This window comes from Alligator sinensis, unplaced genomic scaffold (genome assembly GCF_000455745.1).
Source record: "Alligator sinensis unplaced genomic scaffold, ASM45574v1 scaffold1791_1, whole genome shotgun sequence".
NCBI classification, from domain to species: Eukaryota; Metazoa; Chordata; order Crocodylia; family Alligatoridae; genus Alligator; species Alligator sinensis.
In genome coordinates, this window is record NW_005843748.1 from 1 (window position 1) to 18,049 (window position 18,049).

General features: G+C 51.1%; 1 protein-coding gene across 2 annotated transcripts in view; it reads right to left on the reverse strand.

Moving 5' to 3' along the window:
• Window positions 1–6,059: 6,059 nt before the first annotated feature.
• The window catches only part of LOC102385901 (squalene synthase-like), a 14,594-nt gene continuing 2,604 nt past the window's right edge, over window positions 6,060–18,049 (reverse strand). Inside the window, exons 3-8 of one of the 2 annotated variants that reach the window (XM_014527637.2) lie at window positions 17,569–17,752; window positions 16,057–16,185; window positions 15,641–15,832; window positions 10,114–10,290; window positions 9,686–9,838; window positions 6,060–7,944 (exon numbers count right to left, since the gene is read on the reverse strand). In XM_014527637.2, the coding sequence (XP_014383123.2) occupies window positions 7,858–7,944; window positions 9,686–9,838; window positions 10,114–10,290; window positions 15,641–15,832; window positions 16,057–16,185; window positions 17,569–17,752 (922 nt within the window). In that variant the 3' untranslated portion in view covers window positions 6,060–7,857. Of the gene's footprint in view, window positions 7,945–9,663; window positions 9,839–10,113; window positions 10,291–15,640; window positions 15,833–16,056; window positions 16,186–17,568; window positions 17,753–18,049 lie in introns of both variants that reach the window. The other variant, XM_025195700.1, reaches the window with a different exon arrangement.

Consider the following 18,049-nt stretch of genomic DNA (forward strand, 5'->3'; position numbering starts at 1 on the left):
TGTGCTCCACACCCCTCAAGTTTCCCCAGAGCCAGGTCTCCTTCCCCCGAAGGCACTTTGGAGGAGAATGACATAGAGGTGGAGGCAAGCGGCTCATGTGAGTCCGCTCCTTCTGTTGCTGTGCCTCTGCCTGCCGAGGAGGGGGAAAGGGCAGCATCATCGACACATGCACCCACTGAGCGGGTAGTGTGGTCTCAGATCACTTTGAGCTGACAGATGACCCTTCATATGCTATCTGCCTGCACTGCTGACCCCAACCCAGCTGAGGCAAAGGAACAACACACATAAGCACCACGGAGATGCTGATGCACCCCCTCAGGCATCACCCCCTTGACCATGCTCCTCCTCAGCCTGGCACCAGTGAGAGCATGCCCAAAGGGAAGTTCCCCCTCACTTCAAAGCCCCCATTTCCCCAAAGCAGATGCAGGCCACCCTGGAACAGTGAGGGAGAGGTGGACAGAAAGTGGGGCACATTGCAAGAGTGAGCGAGACCAGAGCACTGGGGAGATTCTTGCTGTCCATGGCCAGCCCTTCTCCTTAACTGAGCAGCCAGGGTTCAGGTGGCTCATGGCAGTCATGGTCCATCCTACCAAGTGCCCACACACGCCACCTTCAGCAGGCCAGTTATGCCCTCCGTGTATGAGGCATGCAGGGAGTACTTGAAGGAGGAGCTGTGCAAGGCAGATCTGCAGGTAGCCTTACACTGCACCTCAGATAACTGGAACAGCTGGGGTGGAGATCATACCTATCTCTCCCTCACAGGGCACTGGTACAACCAATCAGGCTGTCGGCGGGCTCTCGTTCAAGCTGCGGTGATGGATGAGTCCCCAAAGGCCGCAGAGATCATAGGGGCCATGAACTGCTTAGTGCAGGGGTAGCTCATCGGGCTGAGTGAGCTCACCCACAGGTTCTTGGCCACTGACAATGGGGCCAATACAGTTAAGGTGGTGTGTGATGCCAACTTTGCTGGCATCTGCTGTATGCAACACAATTTGCACCTCATTGTCAGGGATGCCTTGGAGGGGGACAGGACTGCCTGGGATGGCACCAGCACCACCAGCAAGCTTGTTTCCAAATTTAGTAAGGTGGTGGGCTACTTCCACCGCAGCATCAAGGGGGCAAGATGCTGCCGGACAAACAAGCAGAGGTGAAGACCTCACAGCACAAAATCATGCAGGATGTGGAGACTCGGTGGAGCTCCACATACCTGATGCTCGAGAGGCTGGTGGAGCAACAGAAGGCCATCCATGAGATGGCCTTGCTTGGGGAGCTTGGGATCAGCATTCCCCTAAACACAGCTGAGTGGGATACCATCTCCCAGATCTTGGTTGTCTTCCAGCCCTTCCTTGATGCCACTGAGACCCTCAACACTGCTGATGACCCCCTAAGACAGCTGATCCCCATAGTGAGGGAACTTCAGAGCCAAATGTAGAGCTTGCTTAATTGATTGACGGATGCTCTTTTCGTGCTCAGTTTTTGAGAAATCAGGAAATAGTGAGAAGTTACGTCCTTTAAACAGAAAATTACCAATCCTCTAAGCTGATGACAAAAGGTGAGCCTTATCAGAGAGTCTCAAGAGCTTAAACATAAGCTTGAGCCCATTCTGGTTAGGATTTGATCTCCTAACGAGTGGCAAGCTCTTTTGCCCTCAGGTGGCGGCAACGATAGATCTTGTTTCAGGATTTCTGGCAGGATATGTTGTAAGAAACCAATCATATTTGTTTCCTCACAGCCCTCAGGAATCCCAATTAATCTTACATTATTTCTACAGGAATTATTCTCTTGTTCAGCAGTTCCCAACCTGTGGTATGCATACCACCAGTAGTACGTAGACAACTGTCAGTGGTACGCATTTACAGATTTATTATAATTACTTTACATGACAAAAATTTGCTGGTGGTACTTAAAGTTGTAAAATTTTACATTGGTGGGGCACAATCTGTCCGAGTTTGAGAACCGCTGCTCCAGTTCCTCTTGTTCTTTTAATCTGTTGCTCTTCAATTTAAGAACAGCATTCTCTTTTTTAATCTCCACAATATCAATGCTGTTCTTATTCACATCACTTTCCAGGATTCCAGTGCATGCTTTAATCTCACTGATGCCTGCAGAAAGCCCAGGTATAACCCCAGAAACTCCTTCTAGTTTCTCTGACAAAATCTGCCTCTGAGAGATGCTCTCCAGACATAGCAAGGCCTGAGGCATCTCTCTCTCATCACTGAGAGAGCCAGGCCCTGTCCTCTTCGTATGCTTGTATTTCTTTCCACAGCTTGCTGATGCCATTTATACATACATAAAGAGTCCACATATTTTACTCATGAAAATTAAGCAAAAAGAAACAAAACAAAATCATCTTGATGCTATTAGGATGTGAAATATGGAGAGCTAAGGACCTGAGTGCTTAAGCAGCCATCTTGTGCCATGCCCCAAGAGAGTTGGAAGGAGAGGGCTCTGCTGCTAGATGCGCCCCAGGAGTGGCTGAGGCCAGGTCCTCAGGGGCTGTGGTGTGGGGGCAGGTGATGGCTGGCAGAGTTGGAGGTCTCCTGAATCAGCTGTCCTGGGTCTTCCTCTGTGCCAGGACTGGATTACTTCATTTTCTCTGCGGGTGGGATTCATGGTGCAGCTCTTGTTCCAAAGGCAAGTGTAGTGCCAACATTGTGCTGGGCAAACTCTATGAAGCCAAGGGCTCTAGTCCTTGGCCTAACTGAGCATGAAGGGGATTAAAAAATTGCAGTTTTATTACCTGCAGGTTCCAGCAGGGACCTTCTTTCATCTTTCCCACTGATAGAGAAACAGAATAGCTAATGAGTCTAAAGTTACATACCACCTTTATTAAGCTAATGCAATAGTTAATTAAAGCACCTGCAGCGTCTCATGTATCAGCATCCCTGTGCTTTAAAATGGTGGCGTGGGTGCTTTAACTAAAGATCGTTCAATGAGCTGTAGTTAAAGCACCCTGTAATTACAGGGTGCTGTATTTACAGGGTATTGGAGCAGCCTCCCTGCACATCCAGAGGCACCCTTCAGCTCTTGACTGGAAGAACATTAGCTCATGTTCTACCAAGTCATCCTCCTCATTGCCCCCACTGCCGGTTGTACGTTCTGGCATCTCCCTCTTTGCACATCCAGTCCAAACCTCACAGCATCTTCCCCACATTATCTCCAGAGTCTCTGTTCTTCTTTGTGGAGCAGGCCTTGTGGGTGGTTGCCTGCCCATTGAGTGAAGACTGAGGGAGGGGGAAACTTCTGCAGTGCCCAGGCTTGCTTCTCTCTGAACAACAGATGGGGCCTCCTAGAAATGTGGGAGTGATAGCTGCACAAGCTACAGCAGAGTCTGTACTCCCTGTCGGCTATGGGTGGGCAAAATACAGCCTGTGGGCCACATCCAGCTTGCCAGGCACTTTCATCCAGCTTGCAGCACCCTGAAATGAATTGCGTCCCACCCAGCGAGGCACCCACATGTACAACCCCACCACATACCCTATTATGCCTTGCTCCCACCCTCTTGGGCAGAACGGCCCTGGCCAGCCAGCAACAGCTTCCAGGTAGGCCTCCTGCTGCAGCCACTCCATAGGAACCTGCTTGGCTTCCTGGAAGTCCAACCTGCTCAGGGCAGCAGGTAGGAAAGTGGCAGAGCTGGTGGGGGGAGGTGGAGTTGTAGTTGGGCAGAAGTGCAAAGTGCAGCGTGGAGCCTGCTCCCAGGGGAGCAGCAGGAGCATGGGTGTCAGCTGGAAAGGGTGTGGGTGTGAGGGTGCGGGGTGTAGGGACCCCCCGCACACTGATCCCATGGTGTGCAGGCCCCGCTGCTGGCACCAGCAGCAGGTGAAGAGGTCAGGACACTCGTGCCCAGCGCAGCCACCCGGTGTGGTGCGACTCCAGCCAGTGCTGTGCGCAGGACAGAGAGCAAAGCCTGCCTGGCTGCCTCTATCACCGGGGATTTATGCCGTGTGCCTGGAGCTCCCACACTTGCAGCAAGGGAAGCTCCACACTGGAGCCCACCTCCTTCCCCGTCCCCAGGTGCACAGGTCCCAGCACTTTGCCAAGGGTGGAGGGAGCTCACCTCCTGCTGCTGGCCGCAGGGGTGTGCACCATGGAGGGAGTGTGTGGGGTGTCCCTACACTGCCCGCACTCTTCCACACACCCCACGCATCCACACTCTGCCCCCACAACCCCATTGACATACACACCCGAACATACCCTATGCCCCTCCCACACTCTGCCCCCACAACCCCCATCGACATACACACCCGAACATACCCTATGCCCCTGTACACAACCACACCCTCTCACAACCTCCCCACACACCCCCACACCCCACCATACAAACACACACAGCCACACTCCACCATACACACACAATATAAAAGATTGACACTATTTTTTAGTTATTCTGAAATCCCTTCTATATACAGTACACAATCACAAGTCATGACAAATATTTTTTTTTGTAATAAAATTAAAATATAGTAAATGTTTGACTTCTAGTGTATGATTTGGTTGTTTTTTTTCTGTTTCTAAGATGATTTTTCTGGTTCAAGAAATGTTTGGATGGTTATCTTGCTAGAGTCATCTGATGATCTTTGAGGTCCCTTCCAGCCCTAATATCTACGAAATCAATGAAATCTATGGCAACCCCCCTCCCAAAAGAGTATTATGAGATCTATGGCAACCCCCCTCCCAAAAGAGTATTGTGGAGGAGAGGGGCAGCAAGGGACTTTTGGTGGCAAAGATCAGGGGTTAGGGGGCAGAATTTCTGGTCCCAATGTGGCAACCAGGGGGTGGGGCAACTGTCAAGGGGCCGAGCTACCTATGTGGCCCCCAACACCTCACCCAAACTTGTTAAGCAGCCCTCTGCCCAAAATAATTGCCTGCTCCTGCTGTAGGCTCTACTTAGATCTCTTGAAACCATAGTAGTGGGGCACCCTACTGGACTTGTCCTCTCAATGCCCCATAAATTAGGAGTGCTTCTGTCTGCCTCTTGAAGCCCAAACAGATGATAGACACCTATGACTAAATTATGTTGCCTACAGGAGCTTATGCCTTTCTGAACTAGTTGGTGTCTAAGGTACCACCCTGCCCTGCCTTCTGCCTGACTTCAGACTAATGTGGCTAGCTACCTCTCTACACCCCGAATGAATAAGACAGCACTTTCTCTGCAAAGAAATCAGTTTATTCTTGGCAAAACAGGAGGCTGTACAGAGTTAGAGGATGTTTGCTTTAGACATAGCTTAGTTCAAAGTCTGAGCGCTGCTAAACATAATTGCTGGGTCCTTGGGATGTCTCAGTGCTGTAGTGTTTTACAAAGCCAACAGACCTCAGCTATTCCCAGTTAAACAATCTTGAACGTAACAGTTTTGTCATAGCCGCTGAAAGCCAGGCTTCAGTACCCTTGCTCTTGCTACCACAGCAGATGCTTGCTTTTGCTGGCTCTAAACAGCAGTCAAGATTCACTTTAGCAGATCAGAACACGCATAATAAAAGAGAACATGCTGCTTCTGGTAGCAGAAGTGTTTTCCAGCACCCTTTCATGGAAAGCAAGCTGTATCTCAGTCCAGGTGCTAACAGGAGGTGATGCTAGTGAGAGCCCACGGTCTGGGGCTTGAAGATGCTGCTGGGGAAGGTGCGCCTCCAATACGAAACCCTTGTGGTGGAGTGAAAGACACAGATATGCCCGTTGGCACGGGATTAGCTCTCAACTGCTTGGTGCAAGCTTAGAGGAACCAGTTACAACAGACAACTCCTTTGCCAAAGGGTTGAGCTCCATCCTTGAAGTAGGGACAGCTGTGTGTGCTACCCAGGAGCAGGGCTGTGGAGGAAAGTCTCCATCTAAGGTGTCTCTCCCATTCCTGGGTGAATGCACTCCCATGTAGACCGAGACAAGAGAAGCCCAATCCCTGCTGCCTGCTCTTGGTGGGAACTACTGCAGGATAGTAGTGCGGGGTTGCCAGAAAGCACCCTCATGCCTCAGTGAGCCCCTCCAGAGCACATGGAGCCTGGTTGGAGCAGCCCCGGGCTGGCAGGCTCATGCCCTGGATCCCCTGCCAGGCTGGGCTGCTCCAACCAGGCTCCATGGGCTGCATATGAATAAACTCCAGAGCAATAGCCCCAGAGTTTATTCATGCACATTAAATGCACATGTAGACACTCCCGCTGAGGTCACTGGACAAGCTCATCTTCCCTGTACAATGTTTCCAGGTCCTATACAAAATGGACATCCTTTTTGTTGACAGTACACGTCGCTGGTCTCTATTGGCATTTTTGGGCAAACACCAGCAAAAACAAAGCCAGGAGTATTTCAATCACCTCCCCTTAAAATGAAATGGTTACAGCTAACATGGAGGAAAGGCGTATCGGCAGCTATTGAGCGTGGGAGACAGGGGCTCGGCCTCTGAGTTGAAACTTCCTAGACCTGAAATGCTGCAGGCTGCAAGCGTGGCTAGGACTGGTCATACCCAGTTTACTCTCCCAGGGCAAGACGGACCTATGCCCCGACCCAGTAAATGGCAGTTATGTACAAAAGTTCAGGGCCAAGGGACATCTCCATATGTCCTGATCTGTTAGAGCAGGGATGGGCAATTATTTGGGCTGGAGGGCCACTTAGGGAGTTTTGGTGAGCTGTCGCAGGCCAGGTCAGCACGCCCCATCCACCTGCAACAGCTCAAAAAACTCCCTAAGTGTCTCTCGTGTATGCTCAGCCAGATGCCTGGGATGGGGCTGTGGGCAGGCTGGGAACAGTATCCGGGAGTGGGATGGACAGGCAGGACTGGGATCATGGGGTGGAGACAGCGTGGAGCCAGGCCCCAGGGCACAACGGCAATATGGTGCCTGCATGTCCCTGCAGCAGGTGCTGGCTCCATGGGCAGGGGTGTGCGGGCAGCAGCTTGTGGCTCTGGTTGGGGCCCTGGCCCTGTGCCGTCATGGCCTTGAGATCTCAGGGTCTCCAGAGACTGGCCAGGACCTGTGCAACCAGGCAGATGGGATGGTGCCACGGGCAGGGATGGAGCTGAGTCCGGGAGTGGGATGGGAGGGTGCCCAGCACCAGGATCTTAGGAAAGTGACAGTGTGGGGTTGGGGCCGCGATCCACACCCCGCATGCCCCTGCCCGTGAGACTGTCACCAGTTGCAGGGATGAGCGGGAAGCAGACTGTGGCCCCAGCCCCGCGCTGTCACCGCCCCAAGATCCTGGCCCTGCCTGCCCATCCTGCTCCTGGACACTGGTCCCCACCAGCCCTTGGCCCCATCCCATCTTCCCAGCCCTGAGTCCTGCCCATGCAGGTCCAGGCCACTCTCCATGGACACCCCGGGATCATGGGGTGGTGACTACAGGGCCAGGACCTGGGGAAGAGCCACAATACCAGGGTGCCTGGGCATCAGAGCCATGTCCAGTGACAGCAGCAGCCAGAAGGAGCTGCCACTGGGGGGAAGCACGTCCAGCCATCATGTCGCCCAGCTGCACACCCAAGGACAGGCAGACCAGCCATACACGCCACAGCTTCGGCTGCCCCCTGCACCTGGGGTTTGCAGGAGTGAAAGACCCACCAGAGGCCAGACAAAATCCCTTGGTGGGGCAGATCCTGCAGGCCATATTTTTCTCAACCCTACATTCAAGGCATCAGTCTCTGCTTGCCAGAAAGCCTGCAGCACCACACCGCAAGAGGAACAGGACAACAGGATAAAGTCCCCAACATTGCTCAACTGCCAACCTGCACTCTCCCTCGTGCCAGTTCTTGGTTTTCATCAGCCTGAACGCACTCCCAAAGCCTTTGACATTGTGCCCCCACACTGCCAGCTCATTACTACCAAAACAATGGCACACAAGAGGTAGATGGGGGAGTAATGGCTATGGGACACCATGGTGCCTCAGGACAAAATCATTGGCCGGAGAGAGGCGATGATCTCTTTGGTCTTGTTAGAAGAAGGGTCTGTGCTTGGGATTTTCTGGTAGATCTGAAAAAGGAAGAAACCACCTGTGAGTATGGGAACAGGGATACTCCAGCCCATGGGATAGCCCCTCCCCTGTGAAATGGCATCTCCTTCACAAGGACCACATCACCAGTGGGATGCTGAGTCTACTCAAACAGGACACTACTAGGCATTAATAACCATATGGCCTGCTCAACATTTGAGTCATGACCACTGTATTCGTGCAGCTCATTTCCCCTATAATAAAGACGAGGGGGCACTTGTCCCTCCTTAGAATTGGGTTATAAGTGACCCTCTCTTTAGAGCTTGGTCGATGACAAAGTTTGAGATGCTTACACACCAAAATCCTGGCAGCGTTACAAAGACCACGGCTATGGCCAAATGTTTTTGCTCCACAGCAGTGTCAGCCTTGCACAGAAGACTATTTAAGTGTAATGTATCAGCAACAACAGCCCAGATGTCCAATAAAATGGTTCTGACTTCCCTATTAACTCCACTTTACCCTTTCCAGCCATGCCTTCAACATGCTGTAGCCCATCATAAGCCTTGGCACTGTGAGGTCAGGACAGCCTGGCACTAGTGAGACTCAGTGAAACCGCGAGGAAATAACTGGTGGACTCAGATTTGCAACAGGCCCCTAAGCAGGGTGCAAAAGCCAGGCAGGCGGGTTACTTCCCTGGCAGCAACTGGGGTTCCTTGGCAGGTCTCTGCCCACACGAATCCCACCGTGCGTGCATGTGTCAAGCCAGAGATGTTTCACCAGCAGCACCCATGAGACGCTGTATACCAGAAGCTGTACACCAGCCCAGACAGTGGGGCTAGATCTGGCAGTGGTGACACTGGCAGCAGCAGCCAGACACAGTGAGCCACCACGATGGGGGCTGCCAGGCAGCCAAGTCCAGCTGCCATGCTATGCCTGCCCCGCTGTGGCCCAGTGCAGCAGTTTTGGCTGCACATGACACAGCCCGAGGTGCCCCCCTCCCCCCACCCCCACCTGGGACAGCCAAGACCACGGTACCCACTGCAGGCTGGAGAGAACCCCTTGCCCACCCCTGCCATACACACACCGAGCATGCCCTCGCCCTCCCCTCCACACCTGAGGGCATTAAAGGGCTAAGCAACCCCAAGTAATGCTCTGCCTCTTCCTCAATACCTAAACCCACTCCAAGGGCTCCACAGTCGTGGGAAGGAAGATCATGGATCCATGTGGACAAGGTCCCGTCAAAGAGTACCAGGTGTCATGAGACACGTAACCTGCTTTGCGTGACTACTTATCTGCATGGTTCCCACCACAATAGGCTCTTTAGCCATTAAGCACATGAACAGGCTTTCTCTGGAGAGCATAACTCTGCATCCTGAATTTGTCTTCCCGTAACCCCCAGCCCTCCTTTAATGCATCCATCACAAGTGATCCTAACTGAGAAGGCTTTGATAGTACAGTAGTGGGTCATAGGATTGCAGAGAAGCACGGCTGGAGGGTACCATATTAAGGAAAAAGGTACACTCCAAGATCTTATTATTTTAAGATGCTGTCTAGCAGCGTCTTTGTTTGCTAGATTGCGTTCAGCAACATCAAGTGACACAGAACAGCTAGAAAAGGTCTTAATTGGAGTCACCAAACCAAGCCCTCAGTGTATCACTAAATAGCTAGAAAAGGTCTTAACTGGAGTCACCAAACCAAGCCCTCAGTGTATCACTGGGGGCTGGAAAAAAGTGTCTACATCTAAAAGAGTATGTACCTACCAGAGCAAGGCACCCAACTGACCTCTTCCAAATGCTGGGACATTATAGCTTTGACAGCCTGCATGTTGGTGGCATCCCTCATCAGAGTGACAGCTTGTTCCTTCTGCATCTTCACTATGCCCCTAAACATGTCTTTGTTGTTGTAGCAAGCAGCCAGCGTGGCAATGGCTATCACCTAATGAGAAATGATAAACAGCGACAAATGCAAAACCTTAGCAGCATGCAAACAGGAGAGCCACTGCACCAGAAGAACACCTGGTTTCTCTACCCGAGGCAAGAATTCATACTCATCCATATCATCATGCCTGATCTCTCTCAGTTGGAAATGAAAGAGGACTAATATGAAAACTATGCGTAGCACATAGACATCCCCTCTCCCACCAGTGTCCCTCTCCATAAATGAGGTTATGGAACCCGTGATGATGAAGCCTTCTGGAAACATGAACCTACCTGTAGACTAGCCCAGTAGTTGAAGACACCTTTGTTTTTGAGTCTGGACAAGTACTTGAGGACATCGGGGACATGCTGGAGAGCATCTGTGATCATCTCATTCAGACACCGGACGGCCATGGTGGCATTCTCTGGTTTGGCAAGATCCGAGAGCTTCTCAGCATACCTGCTCCAAACCTGGGGATATCAATAGCATACAGCAATGCCACCACTCTTGTGCTTGCCATTGCATGCATGTCCGTGTACAGCTACAGGTTTTGGCATTGTGCTTTGCTGGACCGAGGCTAGAGCAGCCACCTCCCCATGATATGAAAAATCTCCAAAAAGCCATCAGGATGGGGAATTAAGCATGCTTACAACAAAATTAAGGTTAACCTGGTTTGCTTCAGGTACAAACAGAAACCTTATTTGTCAAGCAGTGGAAGCGCGTGCTTCATGAACGTGCAAAATGTGTCCAGAGCACATATACAAATGTGAGATGTATGGAGAATAATCCAGATGAGCTGGAAGCTGCAGCCTGTGAAAAGAGCTATGATCCATCTGGCATCACAGAGACCTGGTGGGACAGCGCTCGCGACTGGCGTGTCAACACTGAGGGTTACACTCGTTTGGAAGGACAAGGTTGGGATAAAAAGTGTGGGAGTTGCTTTTCAGTGTCAAACACACCCTTGTTTCCTGGATCAAGGCAGTAAAGAAGAACTTATTTGGGTGAAGATGTTTGGCTTCATCCACCTCCTCTTCCTGATTTGGAGGCCTGTAATAAATCCCCTGCGTTATATCGGTGCTTATCGTTATACCAACGAGAGACTTCTATTTTCTGGACATCTGCGGGAAGAGCAGCGCAACCACACCTAAGATGTCAAGCCAGTTCCTAACTTGTGTGAAGGACAGCTTTCTGGTCCAGAAAGTGGAGGATACAACTAGGGGATCCTCCATCTCGGACCTTGTCCTGACTACTAGGGAAGAACTGGTGGAGGATGGGAAGATGATGGGTAACTGGGGAGGAAGCGATCACAAGAAAGGCAAAAAGGAGGACCCAGGAAACTACAAACCAGTTAGCCTCACCTCATTATGCAGGAAGTTCCTGGGGGATATCCTAGCCAAGGCCATTTGCAAGCATCCGGAGGAGGAAAGGTCGATCAGAAGCAGCCAGCATGGATTTACTAACAACAAATCAAGGAAGTATGGGTTGCATGAATGGAGTGTAAGGTGGATAGCAAACTGGTGGGATCATCAAGCTCAGACAGTAGCAGTTAATGGCTCGATGTCTAATTGGCAGTTGGTATCAAGCGGAGTGCCCCAGATGTCAGTCCTTGGCCTGGTTTTGTTCAATAGCTTCATTAGCGACATGGCAGATGGGATGGAGTGCACCCTCTGCAAGTCTGCAGATGACACCAAACTGGAGGAGGGTGGGGGGAGAATAGTAAATATGCGGGAGGGTAGAGCTAGTATTCAGACAGACATCAACAAATGGATGACTGGACCATAAAAAGAAAAAAGAAACTCTCACGAGGTTCAATAAGGACAAGTGCCAAGTCCTGAACATAGGGCGCAACAATCCTATGTACTCGTACAGGCTGGGGACCGACTGGTCAAGCAGCAGCTTTGCAGGAGTGGACCCGGGGGTTACAGTGCAGAGCAAGCTGAATACGAGCCAACAGGGCCTCCTTGTTTCGAAGACGGCTAATGGCATCTTGCGCTGTGTTAGTAGGAGCGTTGTCAGCAGATCGAGGGAACTGATTCTTCCCCTCTATGCAGCACTGGGGAGGTCACAATTGGAGTACTGTGTTCAGTTTTGGGCCCCCCACTACAGAAAGGATGTGGGCGCATTGGAGATGGTCCAGTGGAGGGCAAGAAAACTGGTGAAGGGGCTGGGGCCATGACTTCTGAGGAGAGGCTGAGGGAACTGGGCTTATTTAGTCTGGAGAAGAGAAGACAGAGGGGGGATTTAATAGCAGCCTTCAACTACCTGAAGGGTGGATCTGAAGAGGATGGAGCTGGACTGTTCTCAGTGGTGGCAGGTGACAGAACAGGGAGCAAAGGGCTCAAGTTGCAGCAAGGGAAATTTAGTTTAGATATTAGGAAAAACTCTTTCACTAGGAGGGTAGTAAAACACTGGAATAGGTGACCCAGAGAGGTGGTGGACTCTCCACCCTAGGAGGTTTTTAAGACCCAGCTAGACAAAGCCTGGGCTGGGATGATGTAGTTGGGGCTGGTTGTGCTTTAAGCAAGAGGTTGGACTAGATGACTTCCTGAGGTCCCTTCAACCCTCAATTTCTCTGATTCTATGAAATTGTTTCAAATCTGACCTCCTGCTTTGACAAAGTGATTCTGTAGGTGGATGAAGAGACTGCTGTGGATATAGTGCATCTGGACTTCAGCAAGGCTTTTGACAATGTCTTGCATGACCGTCTCATGAACAAATTGGACTTACTAAAAGGTGGATAGACAACTGGCTCAATAGGCACAAGAAAAGGGCAATGCATGTCAGAACGGGAAGAGATTTTGAGTGGAGTCCTACAGGGATCTGTCCTGGGCCTGGTGCTATTCAATGAGTTTATTAATTATTTGGATGCTGACATAGATGGCTTCTTGAGCAAGTTGGCAGGTGGCATGAAACTGGGGAGGAACATGAACATGCTGGAGGATGAGAGTGCTATTCAGAAAGATCAACATACTGATTAATTGGGCTAGAGATAACAGGATGAAGTTCAGTGCAAGCAAATGCAAACTGGTACACCTATGAAAGAATAATCCAAAATACGAATACAAAATGGGTGACACCTGCCTGAATTGCAGCACTATGGAGAAGGATCTGGGAGTTTTGTAGGTTCAATATCAGTCTGCAATGTGATCCAGCAGCACAAAAGGCCAATGTGGCTTTGGGATGCATTAAATAGAAGTGTTAGGTATAAGACACGGAAAGTGATAGTGCCTCTCCTCTGCATGCATTTCTAGGCTCCACGTGTTAAAAAGGACATGGATAAATTAGAGAGAGTCCAGAGGTAGGCAATCAGATGATAAGGGCTTGGAAAGTAAGACATATGAAGAGAGGTTGAAGGAGCTTGGCATGTCCAGCTTGCTAAAAGGTGCTTAAGAAGGGACAGGTATCTTCAAATACTTGAAGGGCTGCCATAAAGGACAGGGAAAGCACCTTTGCTCTCTTGCTGCAGACAGAATGCAGACCAATGGCTTCAAGATGTAGCAAAGTACATTTAGACTGGATATCCAGGGAAAAAAACCCAAACAACTTCTTCACTTCAATAGTGAGGCAGTGGAAAAGATGTCTAGAGGAGGTGTGGACTCTCCATCAATGGAGGTGTTCAAGAAGAGGTTGGACAGTCACTGGTTCAACCTCTGGCTGGACTGTCAGGCTCATAGGGTAGTAATCAATGGCTCAATGCATAGTTGGCGGTCAATATTACATAGAGTGTCCAGGTGTTGGTCCTGGGGCCAGTTCTGTTCCATATCGTCCCATCTTCCAGGTCACTGAGGAAGGAGTGGACGCTCAGAAAGTTTGCAGATGACACTGAATGGCGGGGAGTAGAAGATGTTAGAGGGTAGGACTAGGATACAGAGAGACCTCAGCAAATTGGAGGATTGGACCAAAAGAAATCTCATGAGCTTCAATAAGGACAAGTGCAAAGTCCTTATCTTAGGGCAGAATAATCCCACGTACCGGTACAGGCTGGGGATGACTGGCCAAGCAGCGGCTCTGCAGAAAGACCTGGGGGTGACAGTAGACACAAAGCTGAATATGAGCCACCAGTGCACCCTTATTGTCAAGAAGGCTAATGGCATCCTGGACTGCATTGGTAGGGATGTTGCCAGCAGATCGAAGGAAGTGATTCTCCCCCTCCATTCAGCAGTAGTGAGGCCAAATCAAGAGTGTGTGTCCATTTTGGGCCCCCCACTACAGAAAGGTTGTGGACAAACTAGAGACAGTCCAAAGGAAGACAATGAAATGGTTCAGAGGTTGGGGCACATGACTTCTGAGGAGAGGTGGAGGGAACTGGGCTTATTTAGTCTGGAGGAGAGAAGATAGAAAGGATTTACTAGCAGCAGGGCGGCTGCAAAGAGGATGGAGCTAGACTGTTCTCAGTGGTGGCAGATGACAGAACTAGGAACAATGGCTCAAGTTGCAACACGGGAAGTTTAGCTTAGATATTAAGAAAAAACATCTCATGAGGAGGTTAGTAAAGCACTGGAACAGGCTACCCAGTTGGTGCATCTATACATGGAGTGGACTGCGCTGTTGTTACTGCAGAGTAATTTCGTACTTGCTTAAGAAGAAAATGACTGCACAATAACCAGCTTAACTGCATAGTCCTGGTGCTGCACTCCCCCCTCCCCCCCCAATACTGCACAGCAACAACAAGCTAAAGAGCAGTAGCTTCGGCATCATGATTTGTGCCCACCAAAGCTATGTCACCGGAGCAACAATCTACGGAGATGTAACTCATCACTACAGCAACGTAGCATCTTGTGTAGACATGCCTAGAGTTGTGGTGGAATCTCCATCTGTGGACATTATGAAGACCTGGCTAGACAAAGCTTTGGCTGGGATGATCTGGTATGAGATGTTCTTGCTTTGAGCAGGGGGTTGGACTAGATGTGACCTCCTGAGGTCCCTTCCAACCCTCATTTTCTATGGTTCTATTATTGGGGACAATCTAGGCGTAGCTGTGCCTCTGTTCTGCTATGGATATGTATTTCCCATGCTTCTGGGCTTTGCTGGTTGCTCCCTCCACTTTTCTACGATGTGTCAGGATGTTTTTGAGCATCCCTCAGAGATGCTGGATGTCAAAGTCTGTCGACTTCGACTTGGCTGTGCCAGTGCTCTTTCTGGGACCAAAGCCAGAGGCTCCTGAATAGAGGGTCTTGCCCCTCTGCTCAGGGTTATTCCAGTTAGCAGGTCCCCATGGTCAGACTGGTATGGAACTGGGGCGGGGGCGTGCCTTCCTCTCTAGCAGGGAGCCAGGCCCTCTACCTAGGATCTCTTGACTACCTCATATAGAAGCAGGACGTTGGCTGCTGTGGATCCCCTGTTTTACCTATGGTAGGTTAGCATGTTAGGTCTGTGTCCTGTCAAGGTTGACCACAGTCTTACATAGAGTTTAGATTACAGTTTGTATGGGGTGGTTGGGTATGGAGGGGGTTGGATTGGACGAGCGCTGGAGGTCCCTGCCAGCCCTAATTCTCTAGGATGCTATGATCACAAATTGTCTTCTCCTGTTGTCCCATTGACCATGCCACGAAGGACACTTCTAATGAGCCCCTCTCACTCTCCCGTATCTGCTCAGAGAACTACGGTTAGAGAATGAAACCAAATCACTGGGACCATGTGATCTCCTACCTACCTTACCAACACCCCTGCTTCTGTAGTAGGCTATGGTTTCTTCTGATGTTTCCCCACATTGCTTTACACAGGGCAGACCAACATCTTGGTCAGACTGTCCTGTTCAGATGAGCTGCCTCATCACAACAATACACAACAGTACATCTACGAAATGGGGGTTTCCTTTACCTCTCTAGGCCAGAATTCCCTTCCCTCCAGCTGGTCCTCCAGGTAATCATGAATGATGTTGGTTTTCTGCATGAAAAGAGTCATGGAGCTTGCAAGCTCTGTGTCCTGTCCTACGATCGGGTCTTCAAGCTCTGATGCAGAGTAGAGACGGGAAAAACCAATCCCCCCGAGTCCAGCAACACAGCGGCAATACTGCAAGATGTGGGGAGGGAAAAAAAAAAGAGGTCCGAGAACTGTATCTTCCAGAGTCCCTGAGGTTTCAAGTTAGAGTTGGAGTAGGCATCTCACTCCAGGTGAGAGATCTGGCTGCAAGGGGAAGGAGATAATGCCCTCCATCCTGGAGTTGACAGCCGACTGCCTGCAAGACTGAGGCACGTTAGCCTGGGCTGGTTGCTTTGCTGCTCATGTGTCCTTACCTTCTCCAAATCCTGCAGGGAGTCGACCCGCTTTTCCAAGAACTCCGCCATTCCCACTCCCATCTTGTGACAAGTATCAGTGATCACATCCTGATACACCTTGGCCAGGTTCCTGAACTCCAAGGAGATCTACAGCAGAAGCCACAAGGAGATACGCACAGTGTGCCAGATGCAAAGCAGGCTCTGGCATTCATGAATGGACTAGGAATGAGTAACACAGGGACTGTTTACTAGACTCTTATCCTGCTCTTGCTGGAGATGTTGGCCAAACTCCCACTGGCTGAGAGGAGTGCAGGACCACGGCCTTGTGCGCAGTGAGCACATGCTCAAAGGCTCCCCTGGCCTTTGGGCACAGCGCAGAAGCCGCTCATATCTTCCTGATGATGCACAGCCTGGGCCAGTATCACTTGGGAGTCCACAAACACAGCAGTTACAAAACAAAGCCTGGGAATCCAAGTGTGGACTCAGACTGTGGCAAGCCTGCTTAAAGCAGGTAGTCAAAATGATGACAGGTAGGGGCTTCGTTCTTTCAAGCACAGCCCGGCACATCAAAGCTGAGAAGCACCTGGGACTATTCAGAGCAGGGGTACACACAGACCCACAATCCACTCTGCATGCACCCACCTTCCACCCACTCGACCACATGCCGGTGGCTGTTGATCATGCTGGGTGGGCAGAGTGGGTGGAAGGGGGCTGGCAACTGAAGTCCTGCACACCGGGGCAGAAAACAGCAAGCTACAGCTACCTCCCCACTGCCCTCCACTCACCTCCGCTTCCCCTCACTCGACGAGGAGCCTTATGTGGTTGGCTGTGGCCAGCTGGCCAACCTGGCTCATCACTCCTTCCCCCATGGTGCAGGCCAAGGGGCTCAGACATCTCCTGCCCTCTCTGCCCATTGCCCCTGGCACCCCATGCAATGCAGCCCTCAACATGGGAGTGGGGCTGGCTCCAACTCATGGCCCCTCCCGGCACGCATGGCCTGCACCAGCCTGAGGTCCCCAAACAGCATCCAGATCCTCACGGCTCCCAGATGAGCCCTGGGAGCCGCACATGGCAGCAGAGAGTAAGGCTGAGCTGGCCTGGCTCCATCGTGCATAGCTCCTGGACAAGTCCTGGGAGCTGCATATGGCAACTGGGATTTGGCCAGGAATCATGAGGACCCCATGTGCAAACAGGGATATTTTCTGCATCCCTCACCCATACTTGGTGCAAACAGCAAACCTGCCATCACTTAAGAAAGGACTCAGCAGTCACCCTACACCTTTGAATACCCATCAAACCGGGGGCTCCGTGCTCTCATTCAGGCCAAAGCCACTTCTAGTGCTCATCAAGCCAAGACAAAAAAAAGTGACAGTACAGCTCACTAGGGACAGACAACCTGCCTGCTGTGAGGGACTCAGGACTATGTGGGGCTGGATCTGATCAAGATGCAAGAAGGCTTCAAGAGGGTACCTGTAAGACTTAGCTCACAGGCTACTGTGGGGAGAGGGGCAGTGAGACATAAGGGCTTACCGTGGGGAAGTCCTCCAGCACTTGCTTGTCCTTGGCTTTGCTCTCCGTGTACCTCCACCCTGGTTGATGCAGGTAGGTGTGGAACTCACGCAACATTGGGATCTTCGTTTCCAAACTGATGGACATGTCGTCTTCTATGGTGTCCAGGGCTCGGAGAACCAGGAAGTAGATGCAAGCGGCGTGGCTACAGGGGGAGAAAAATGGTGACCCATGATTGGGTGTTCCCAAATGGGCAGGCAGGCAGCTAAAGATTATCACATGTGTCGCCCAGGTGTACTCGGGTATATACACTCCTTCTCCAATTGAAGGGGATTGTCAGCTGGCAGGGGTGCTGTGGGGGAACTGCAGACTGCTCGGTTTCCCTCCGTCCCTATAGCACCAGGCCAGGACAGTCAGGGGACTTCAGGGGAAATCTGCCCTTAATACTCGCACATGCAGGTCTGTGCTGCATGTCCCCCCTTCCCCCCCCCCCCCCCCACAC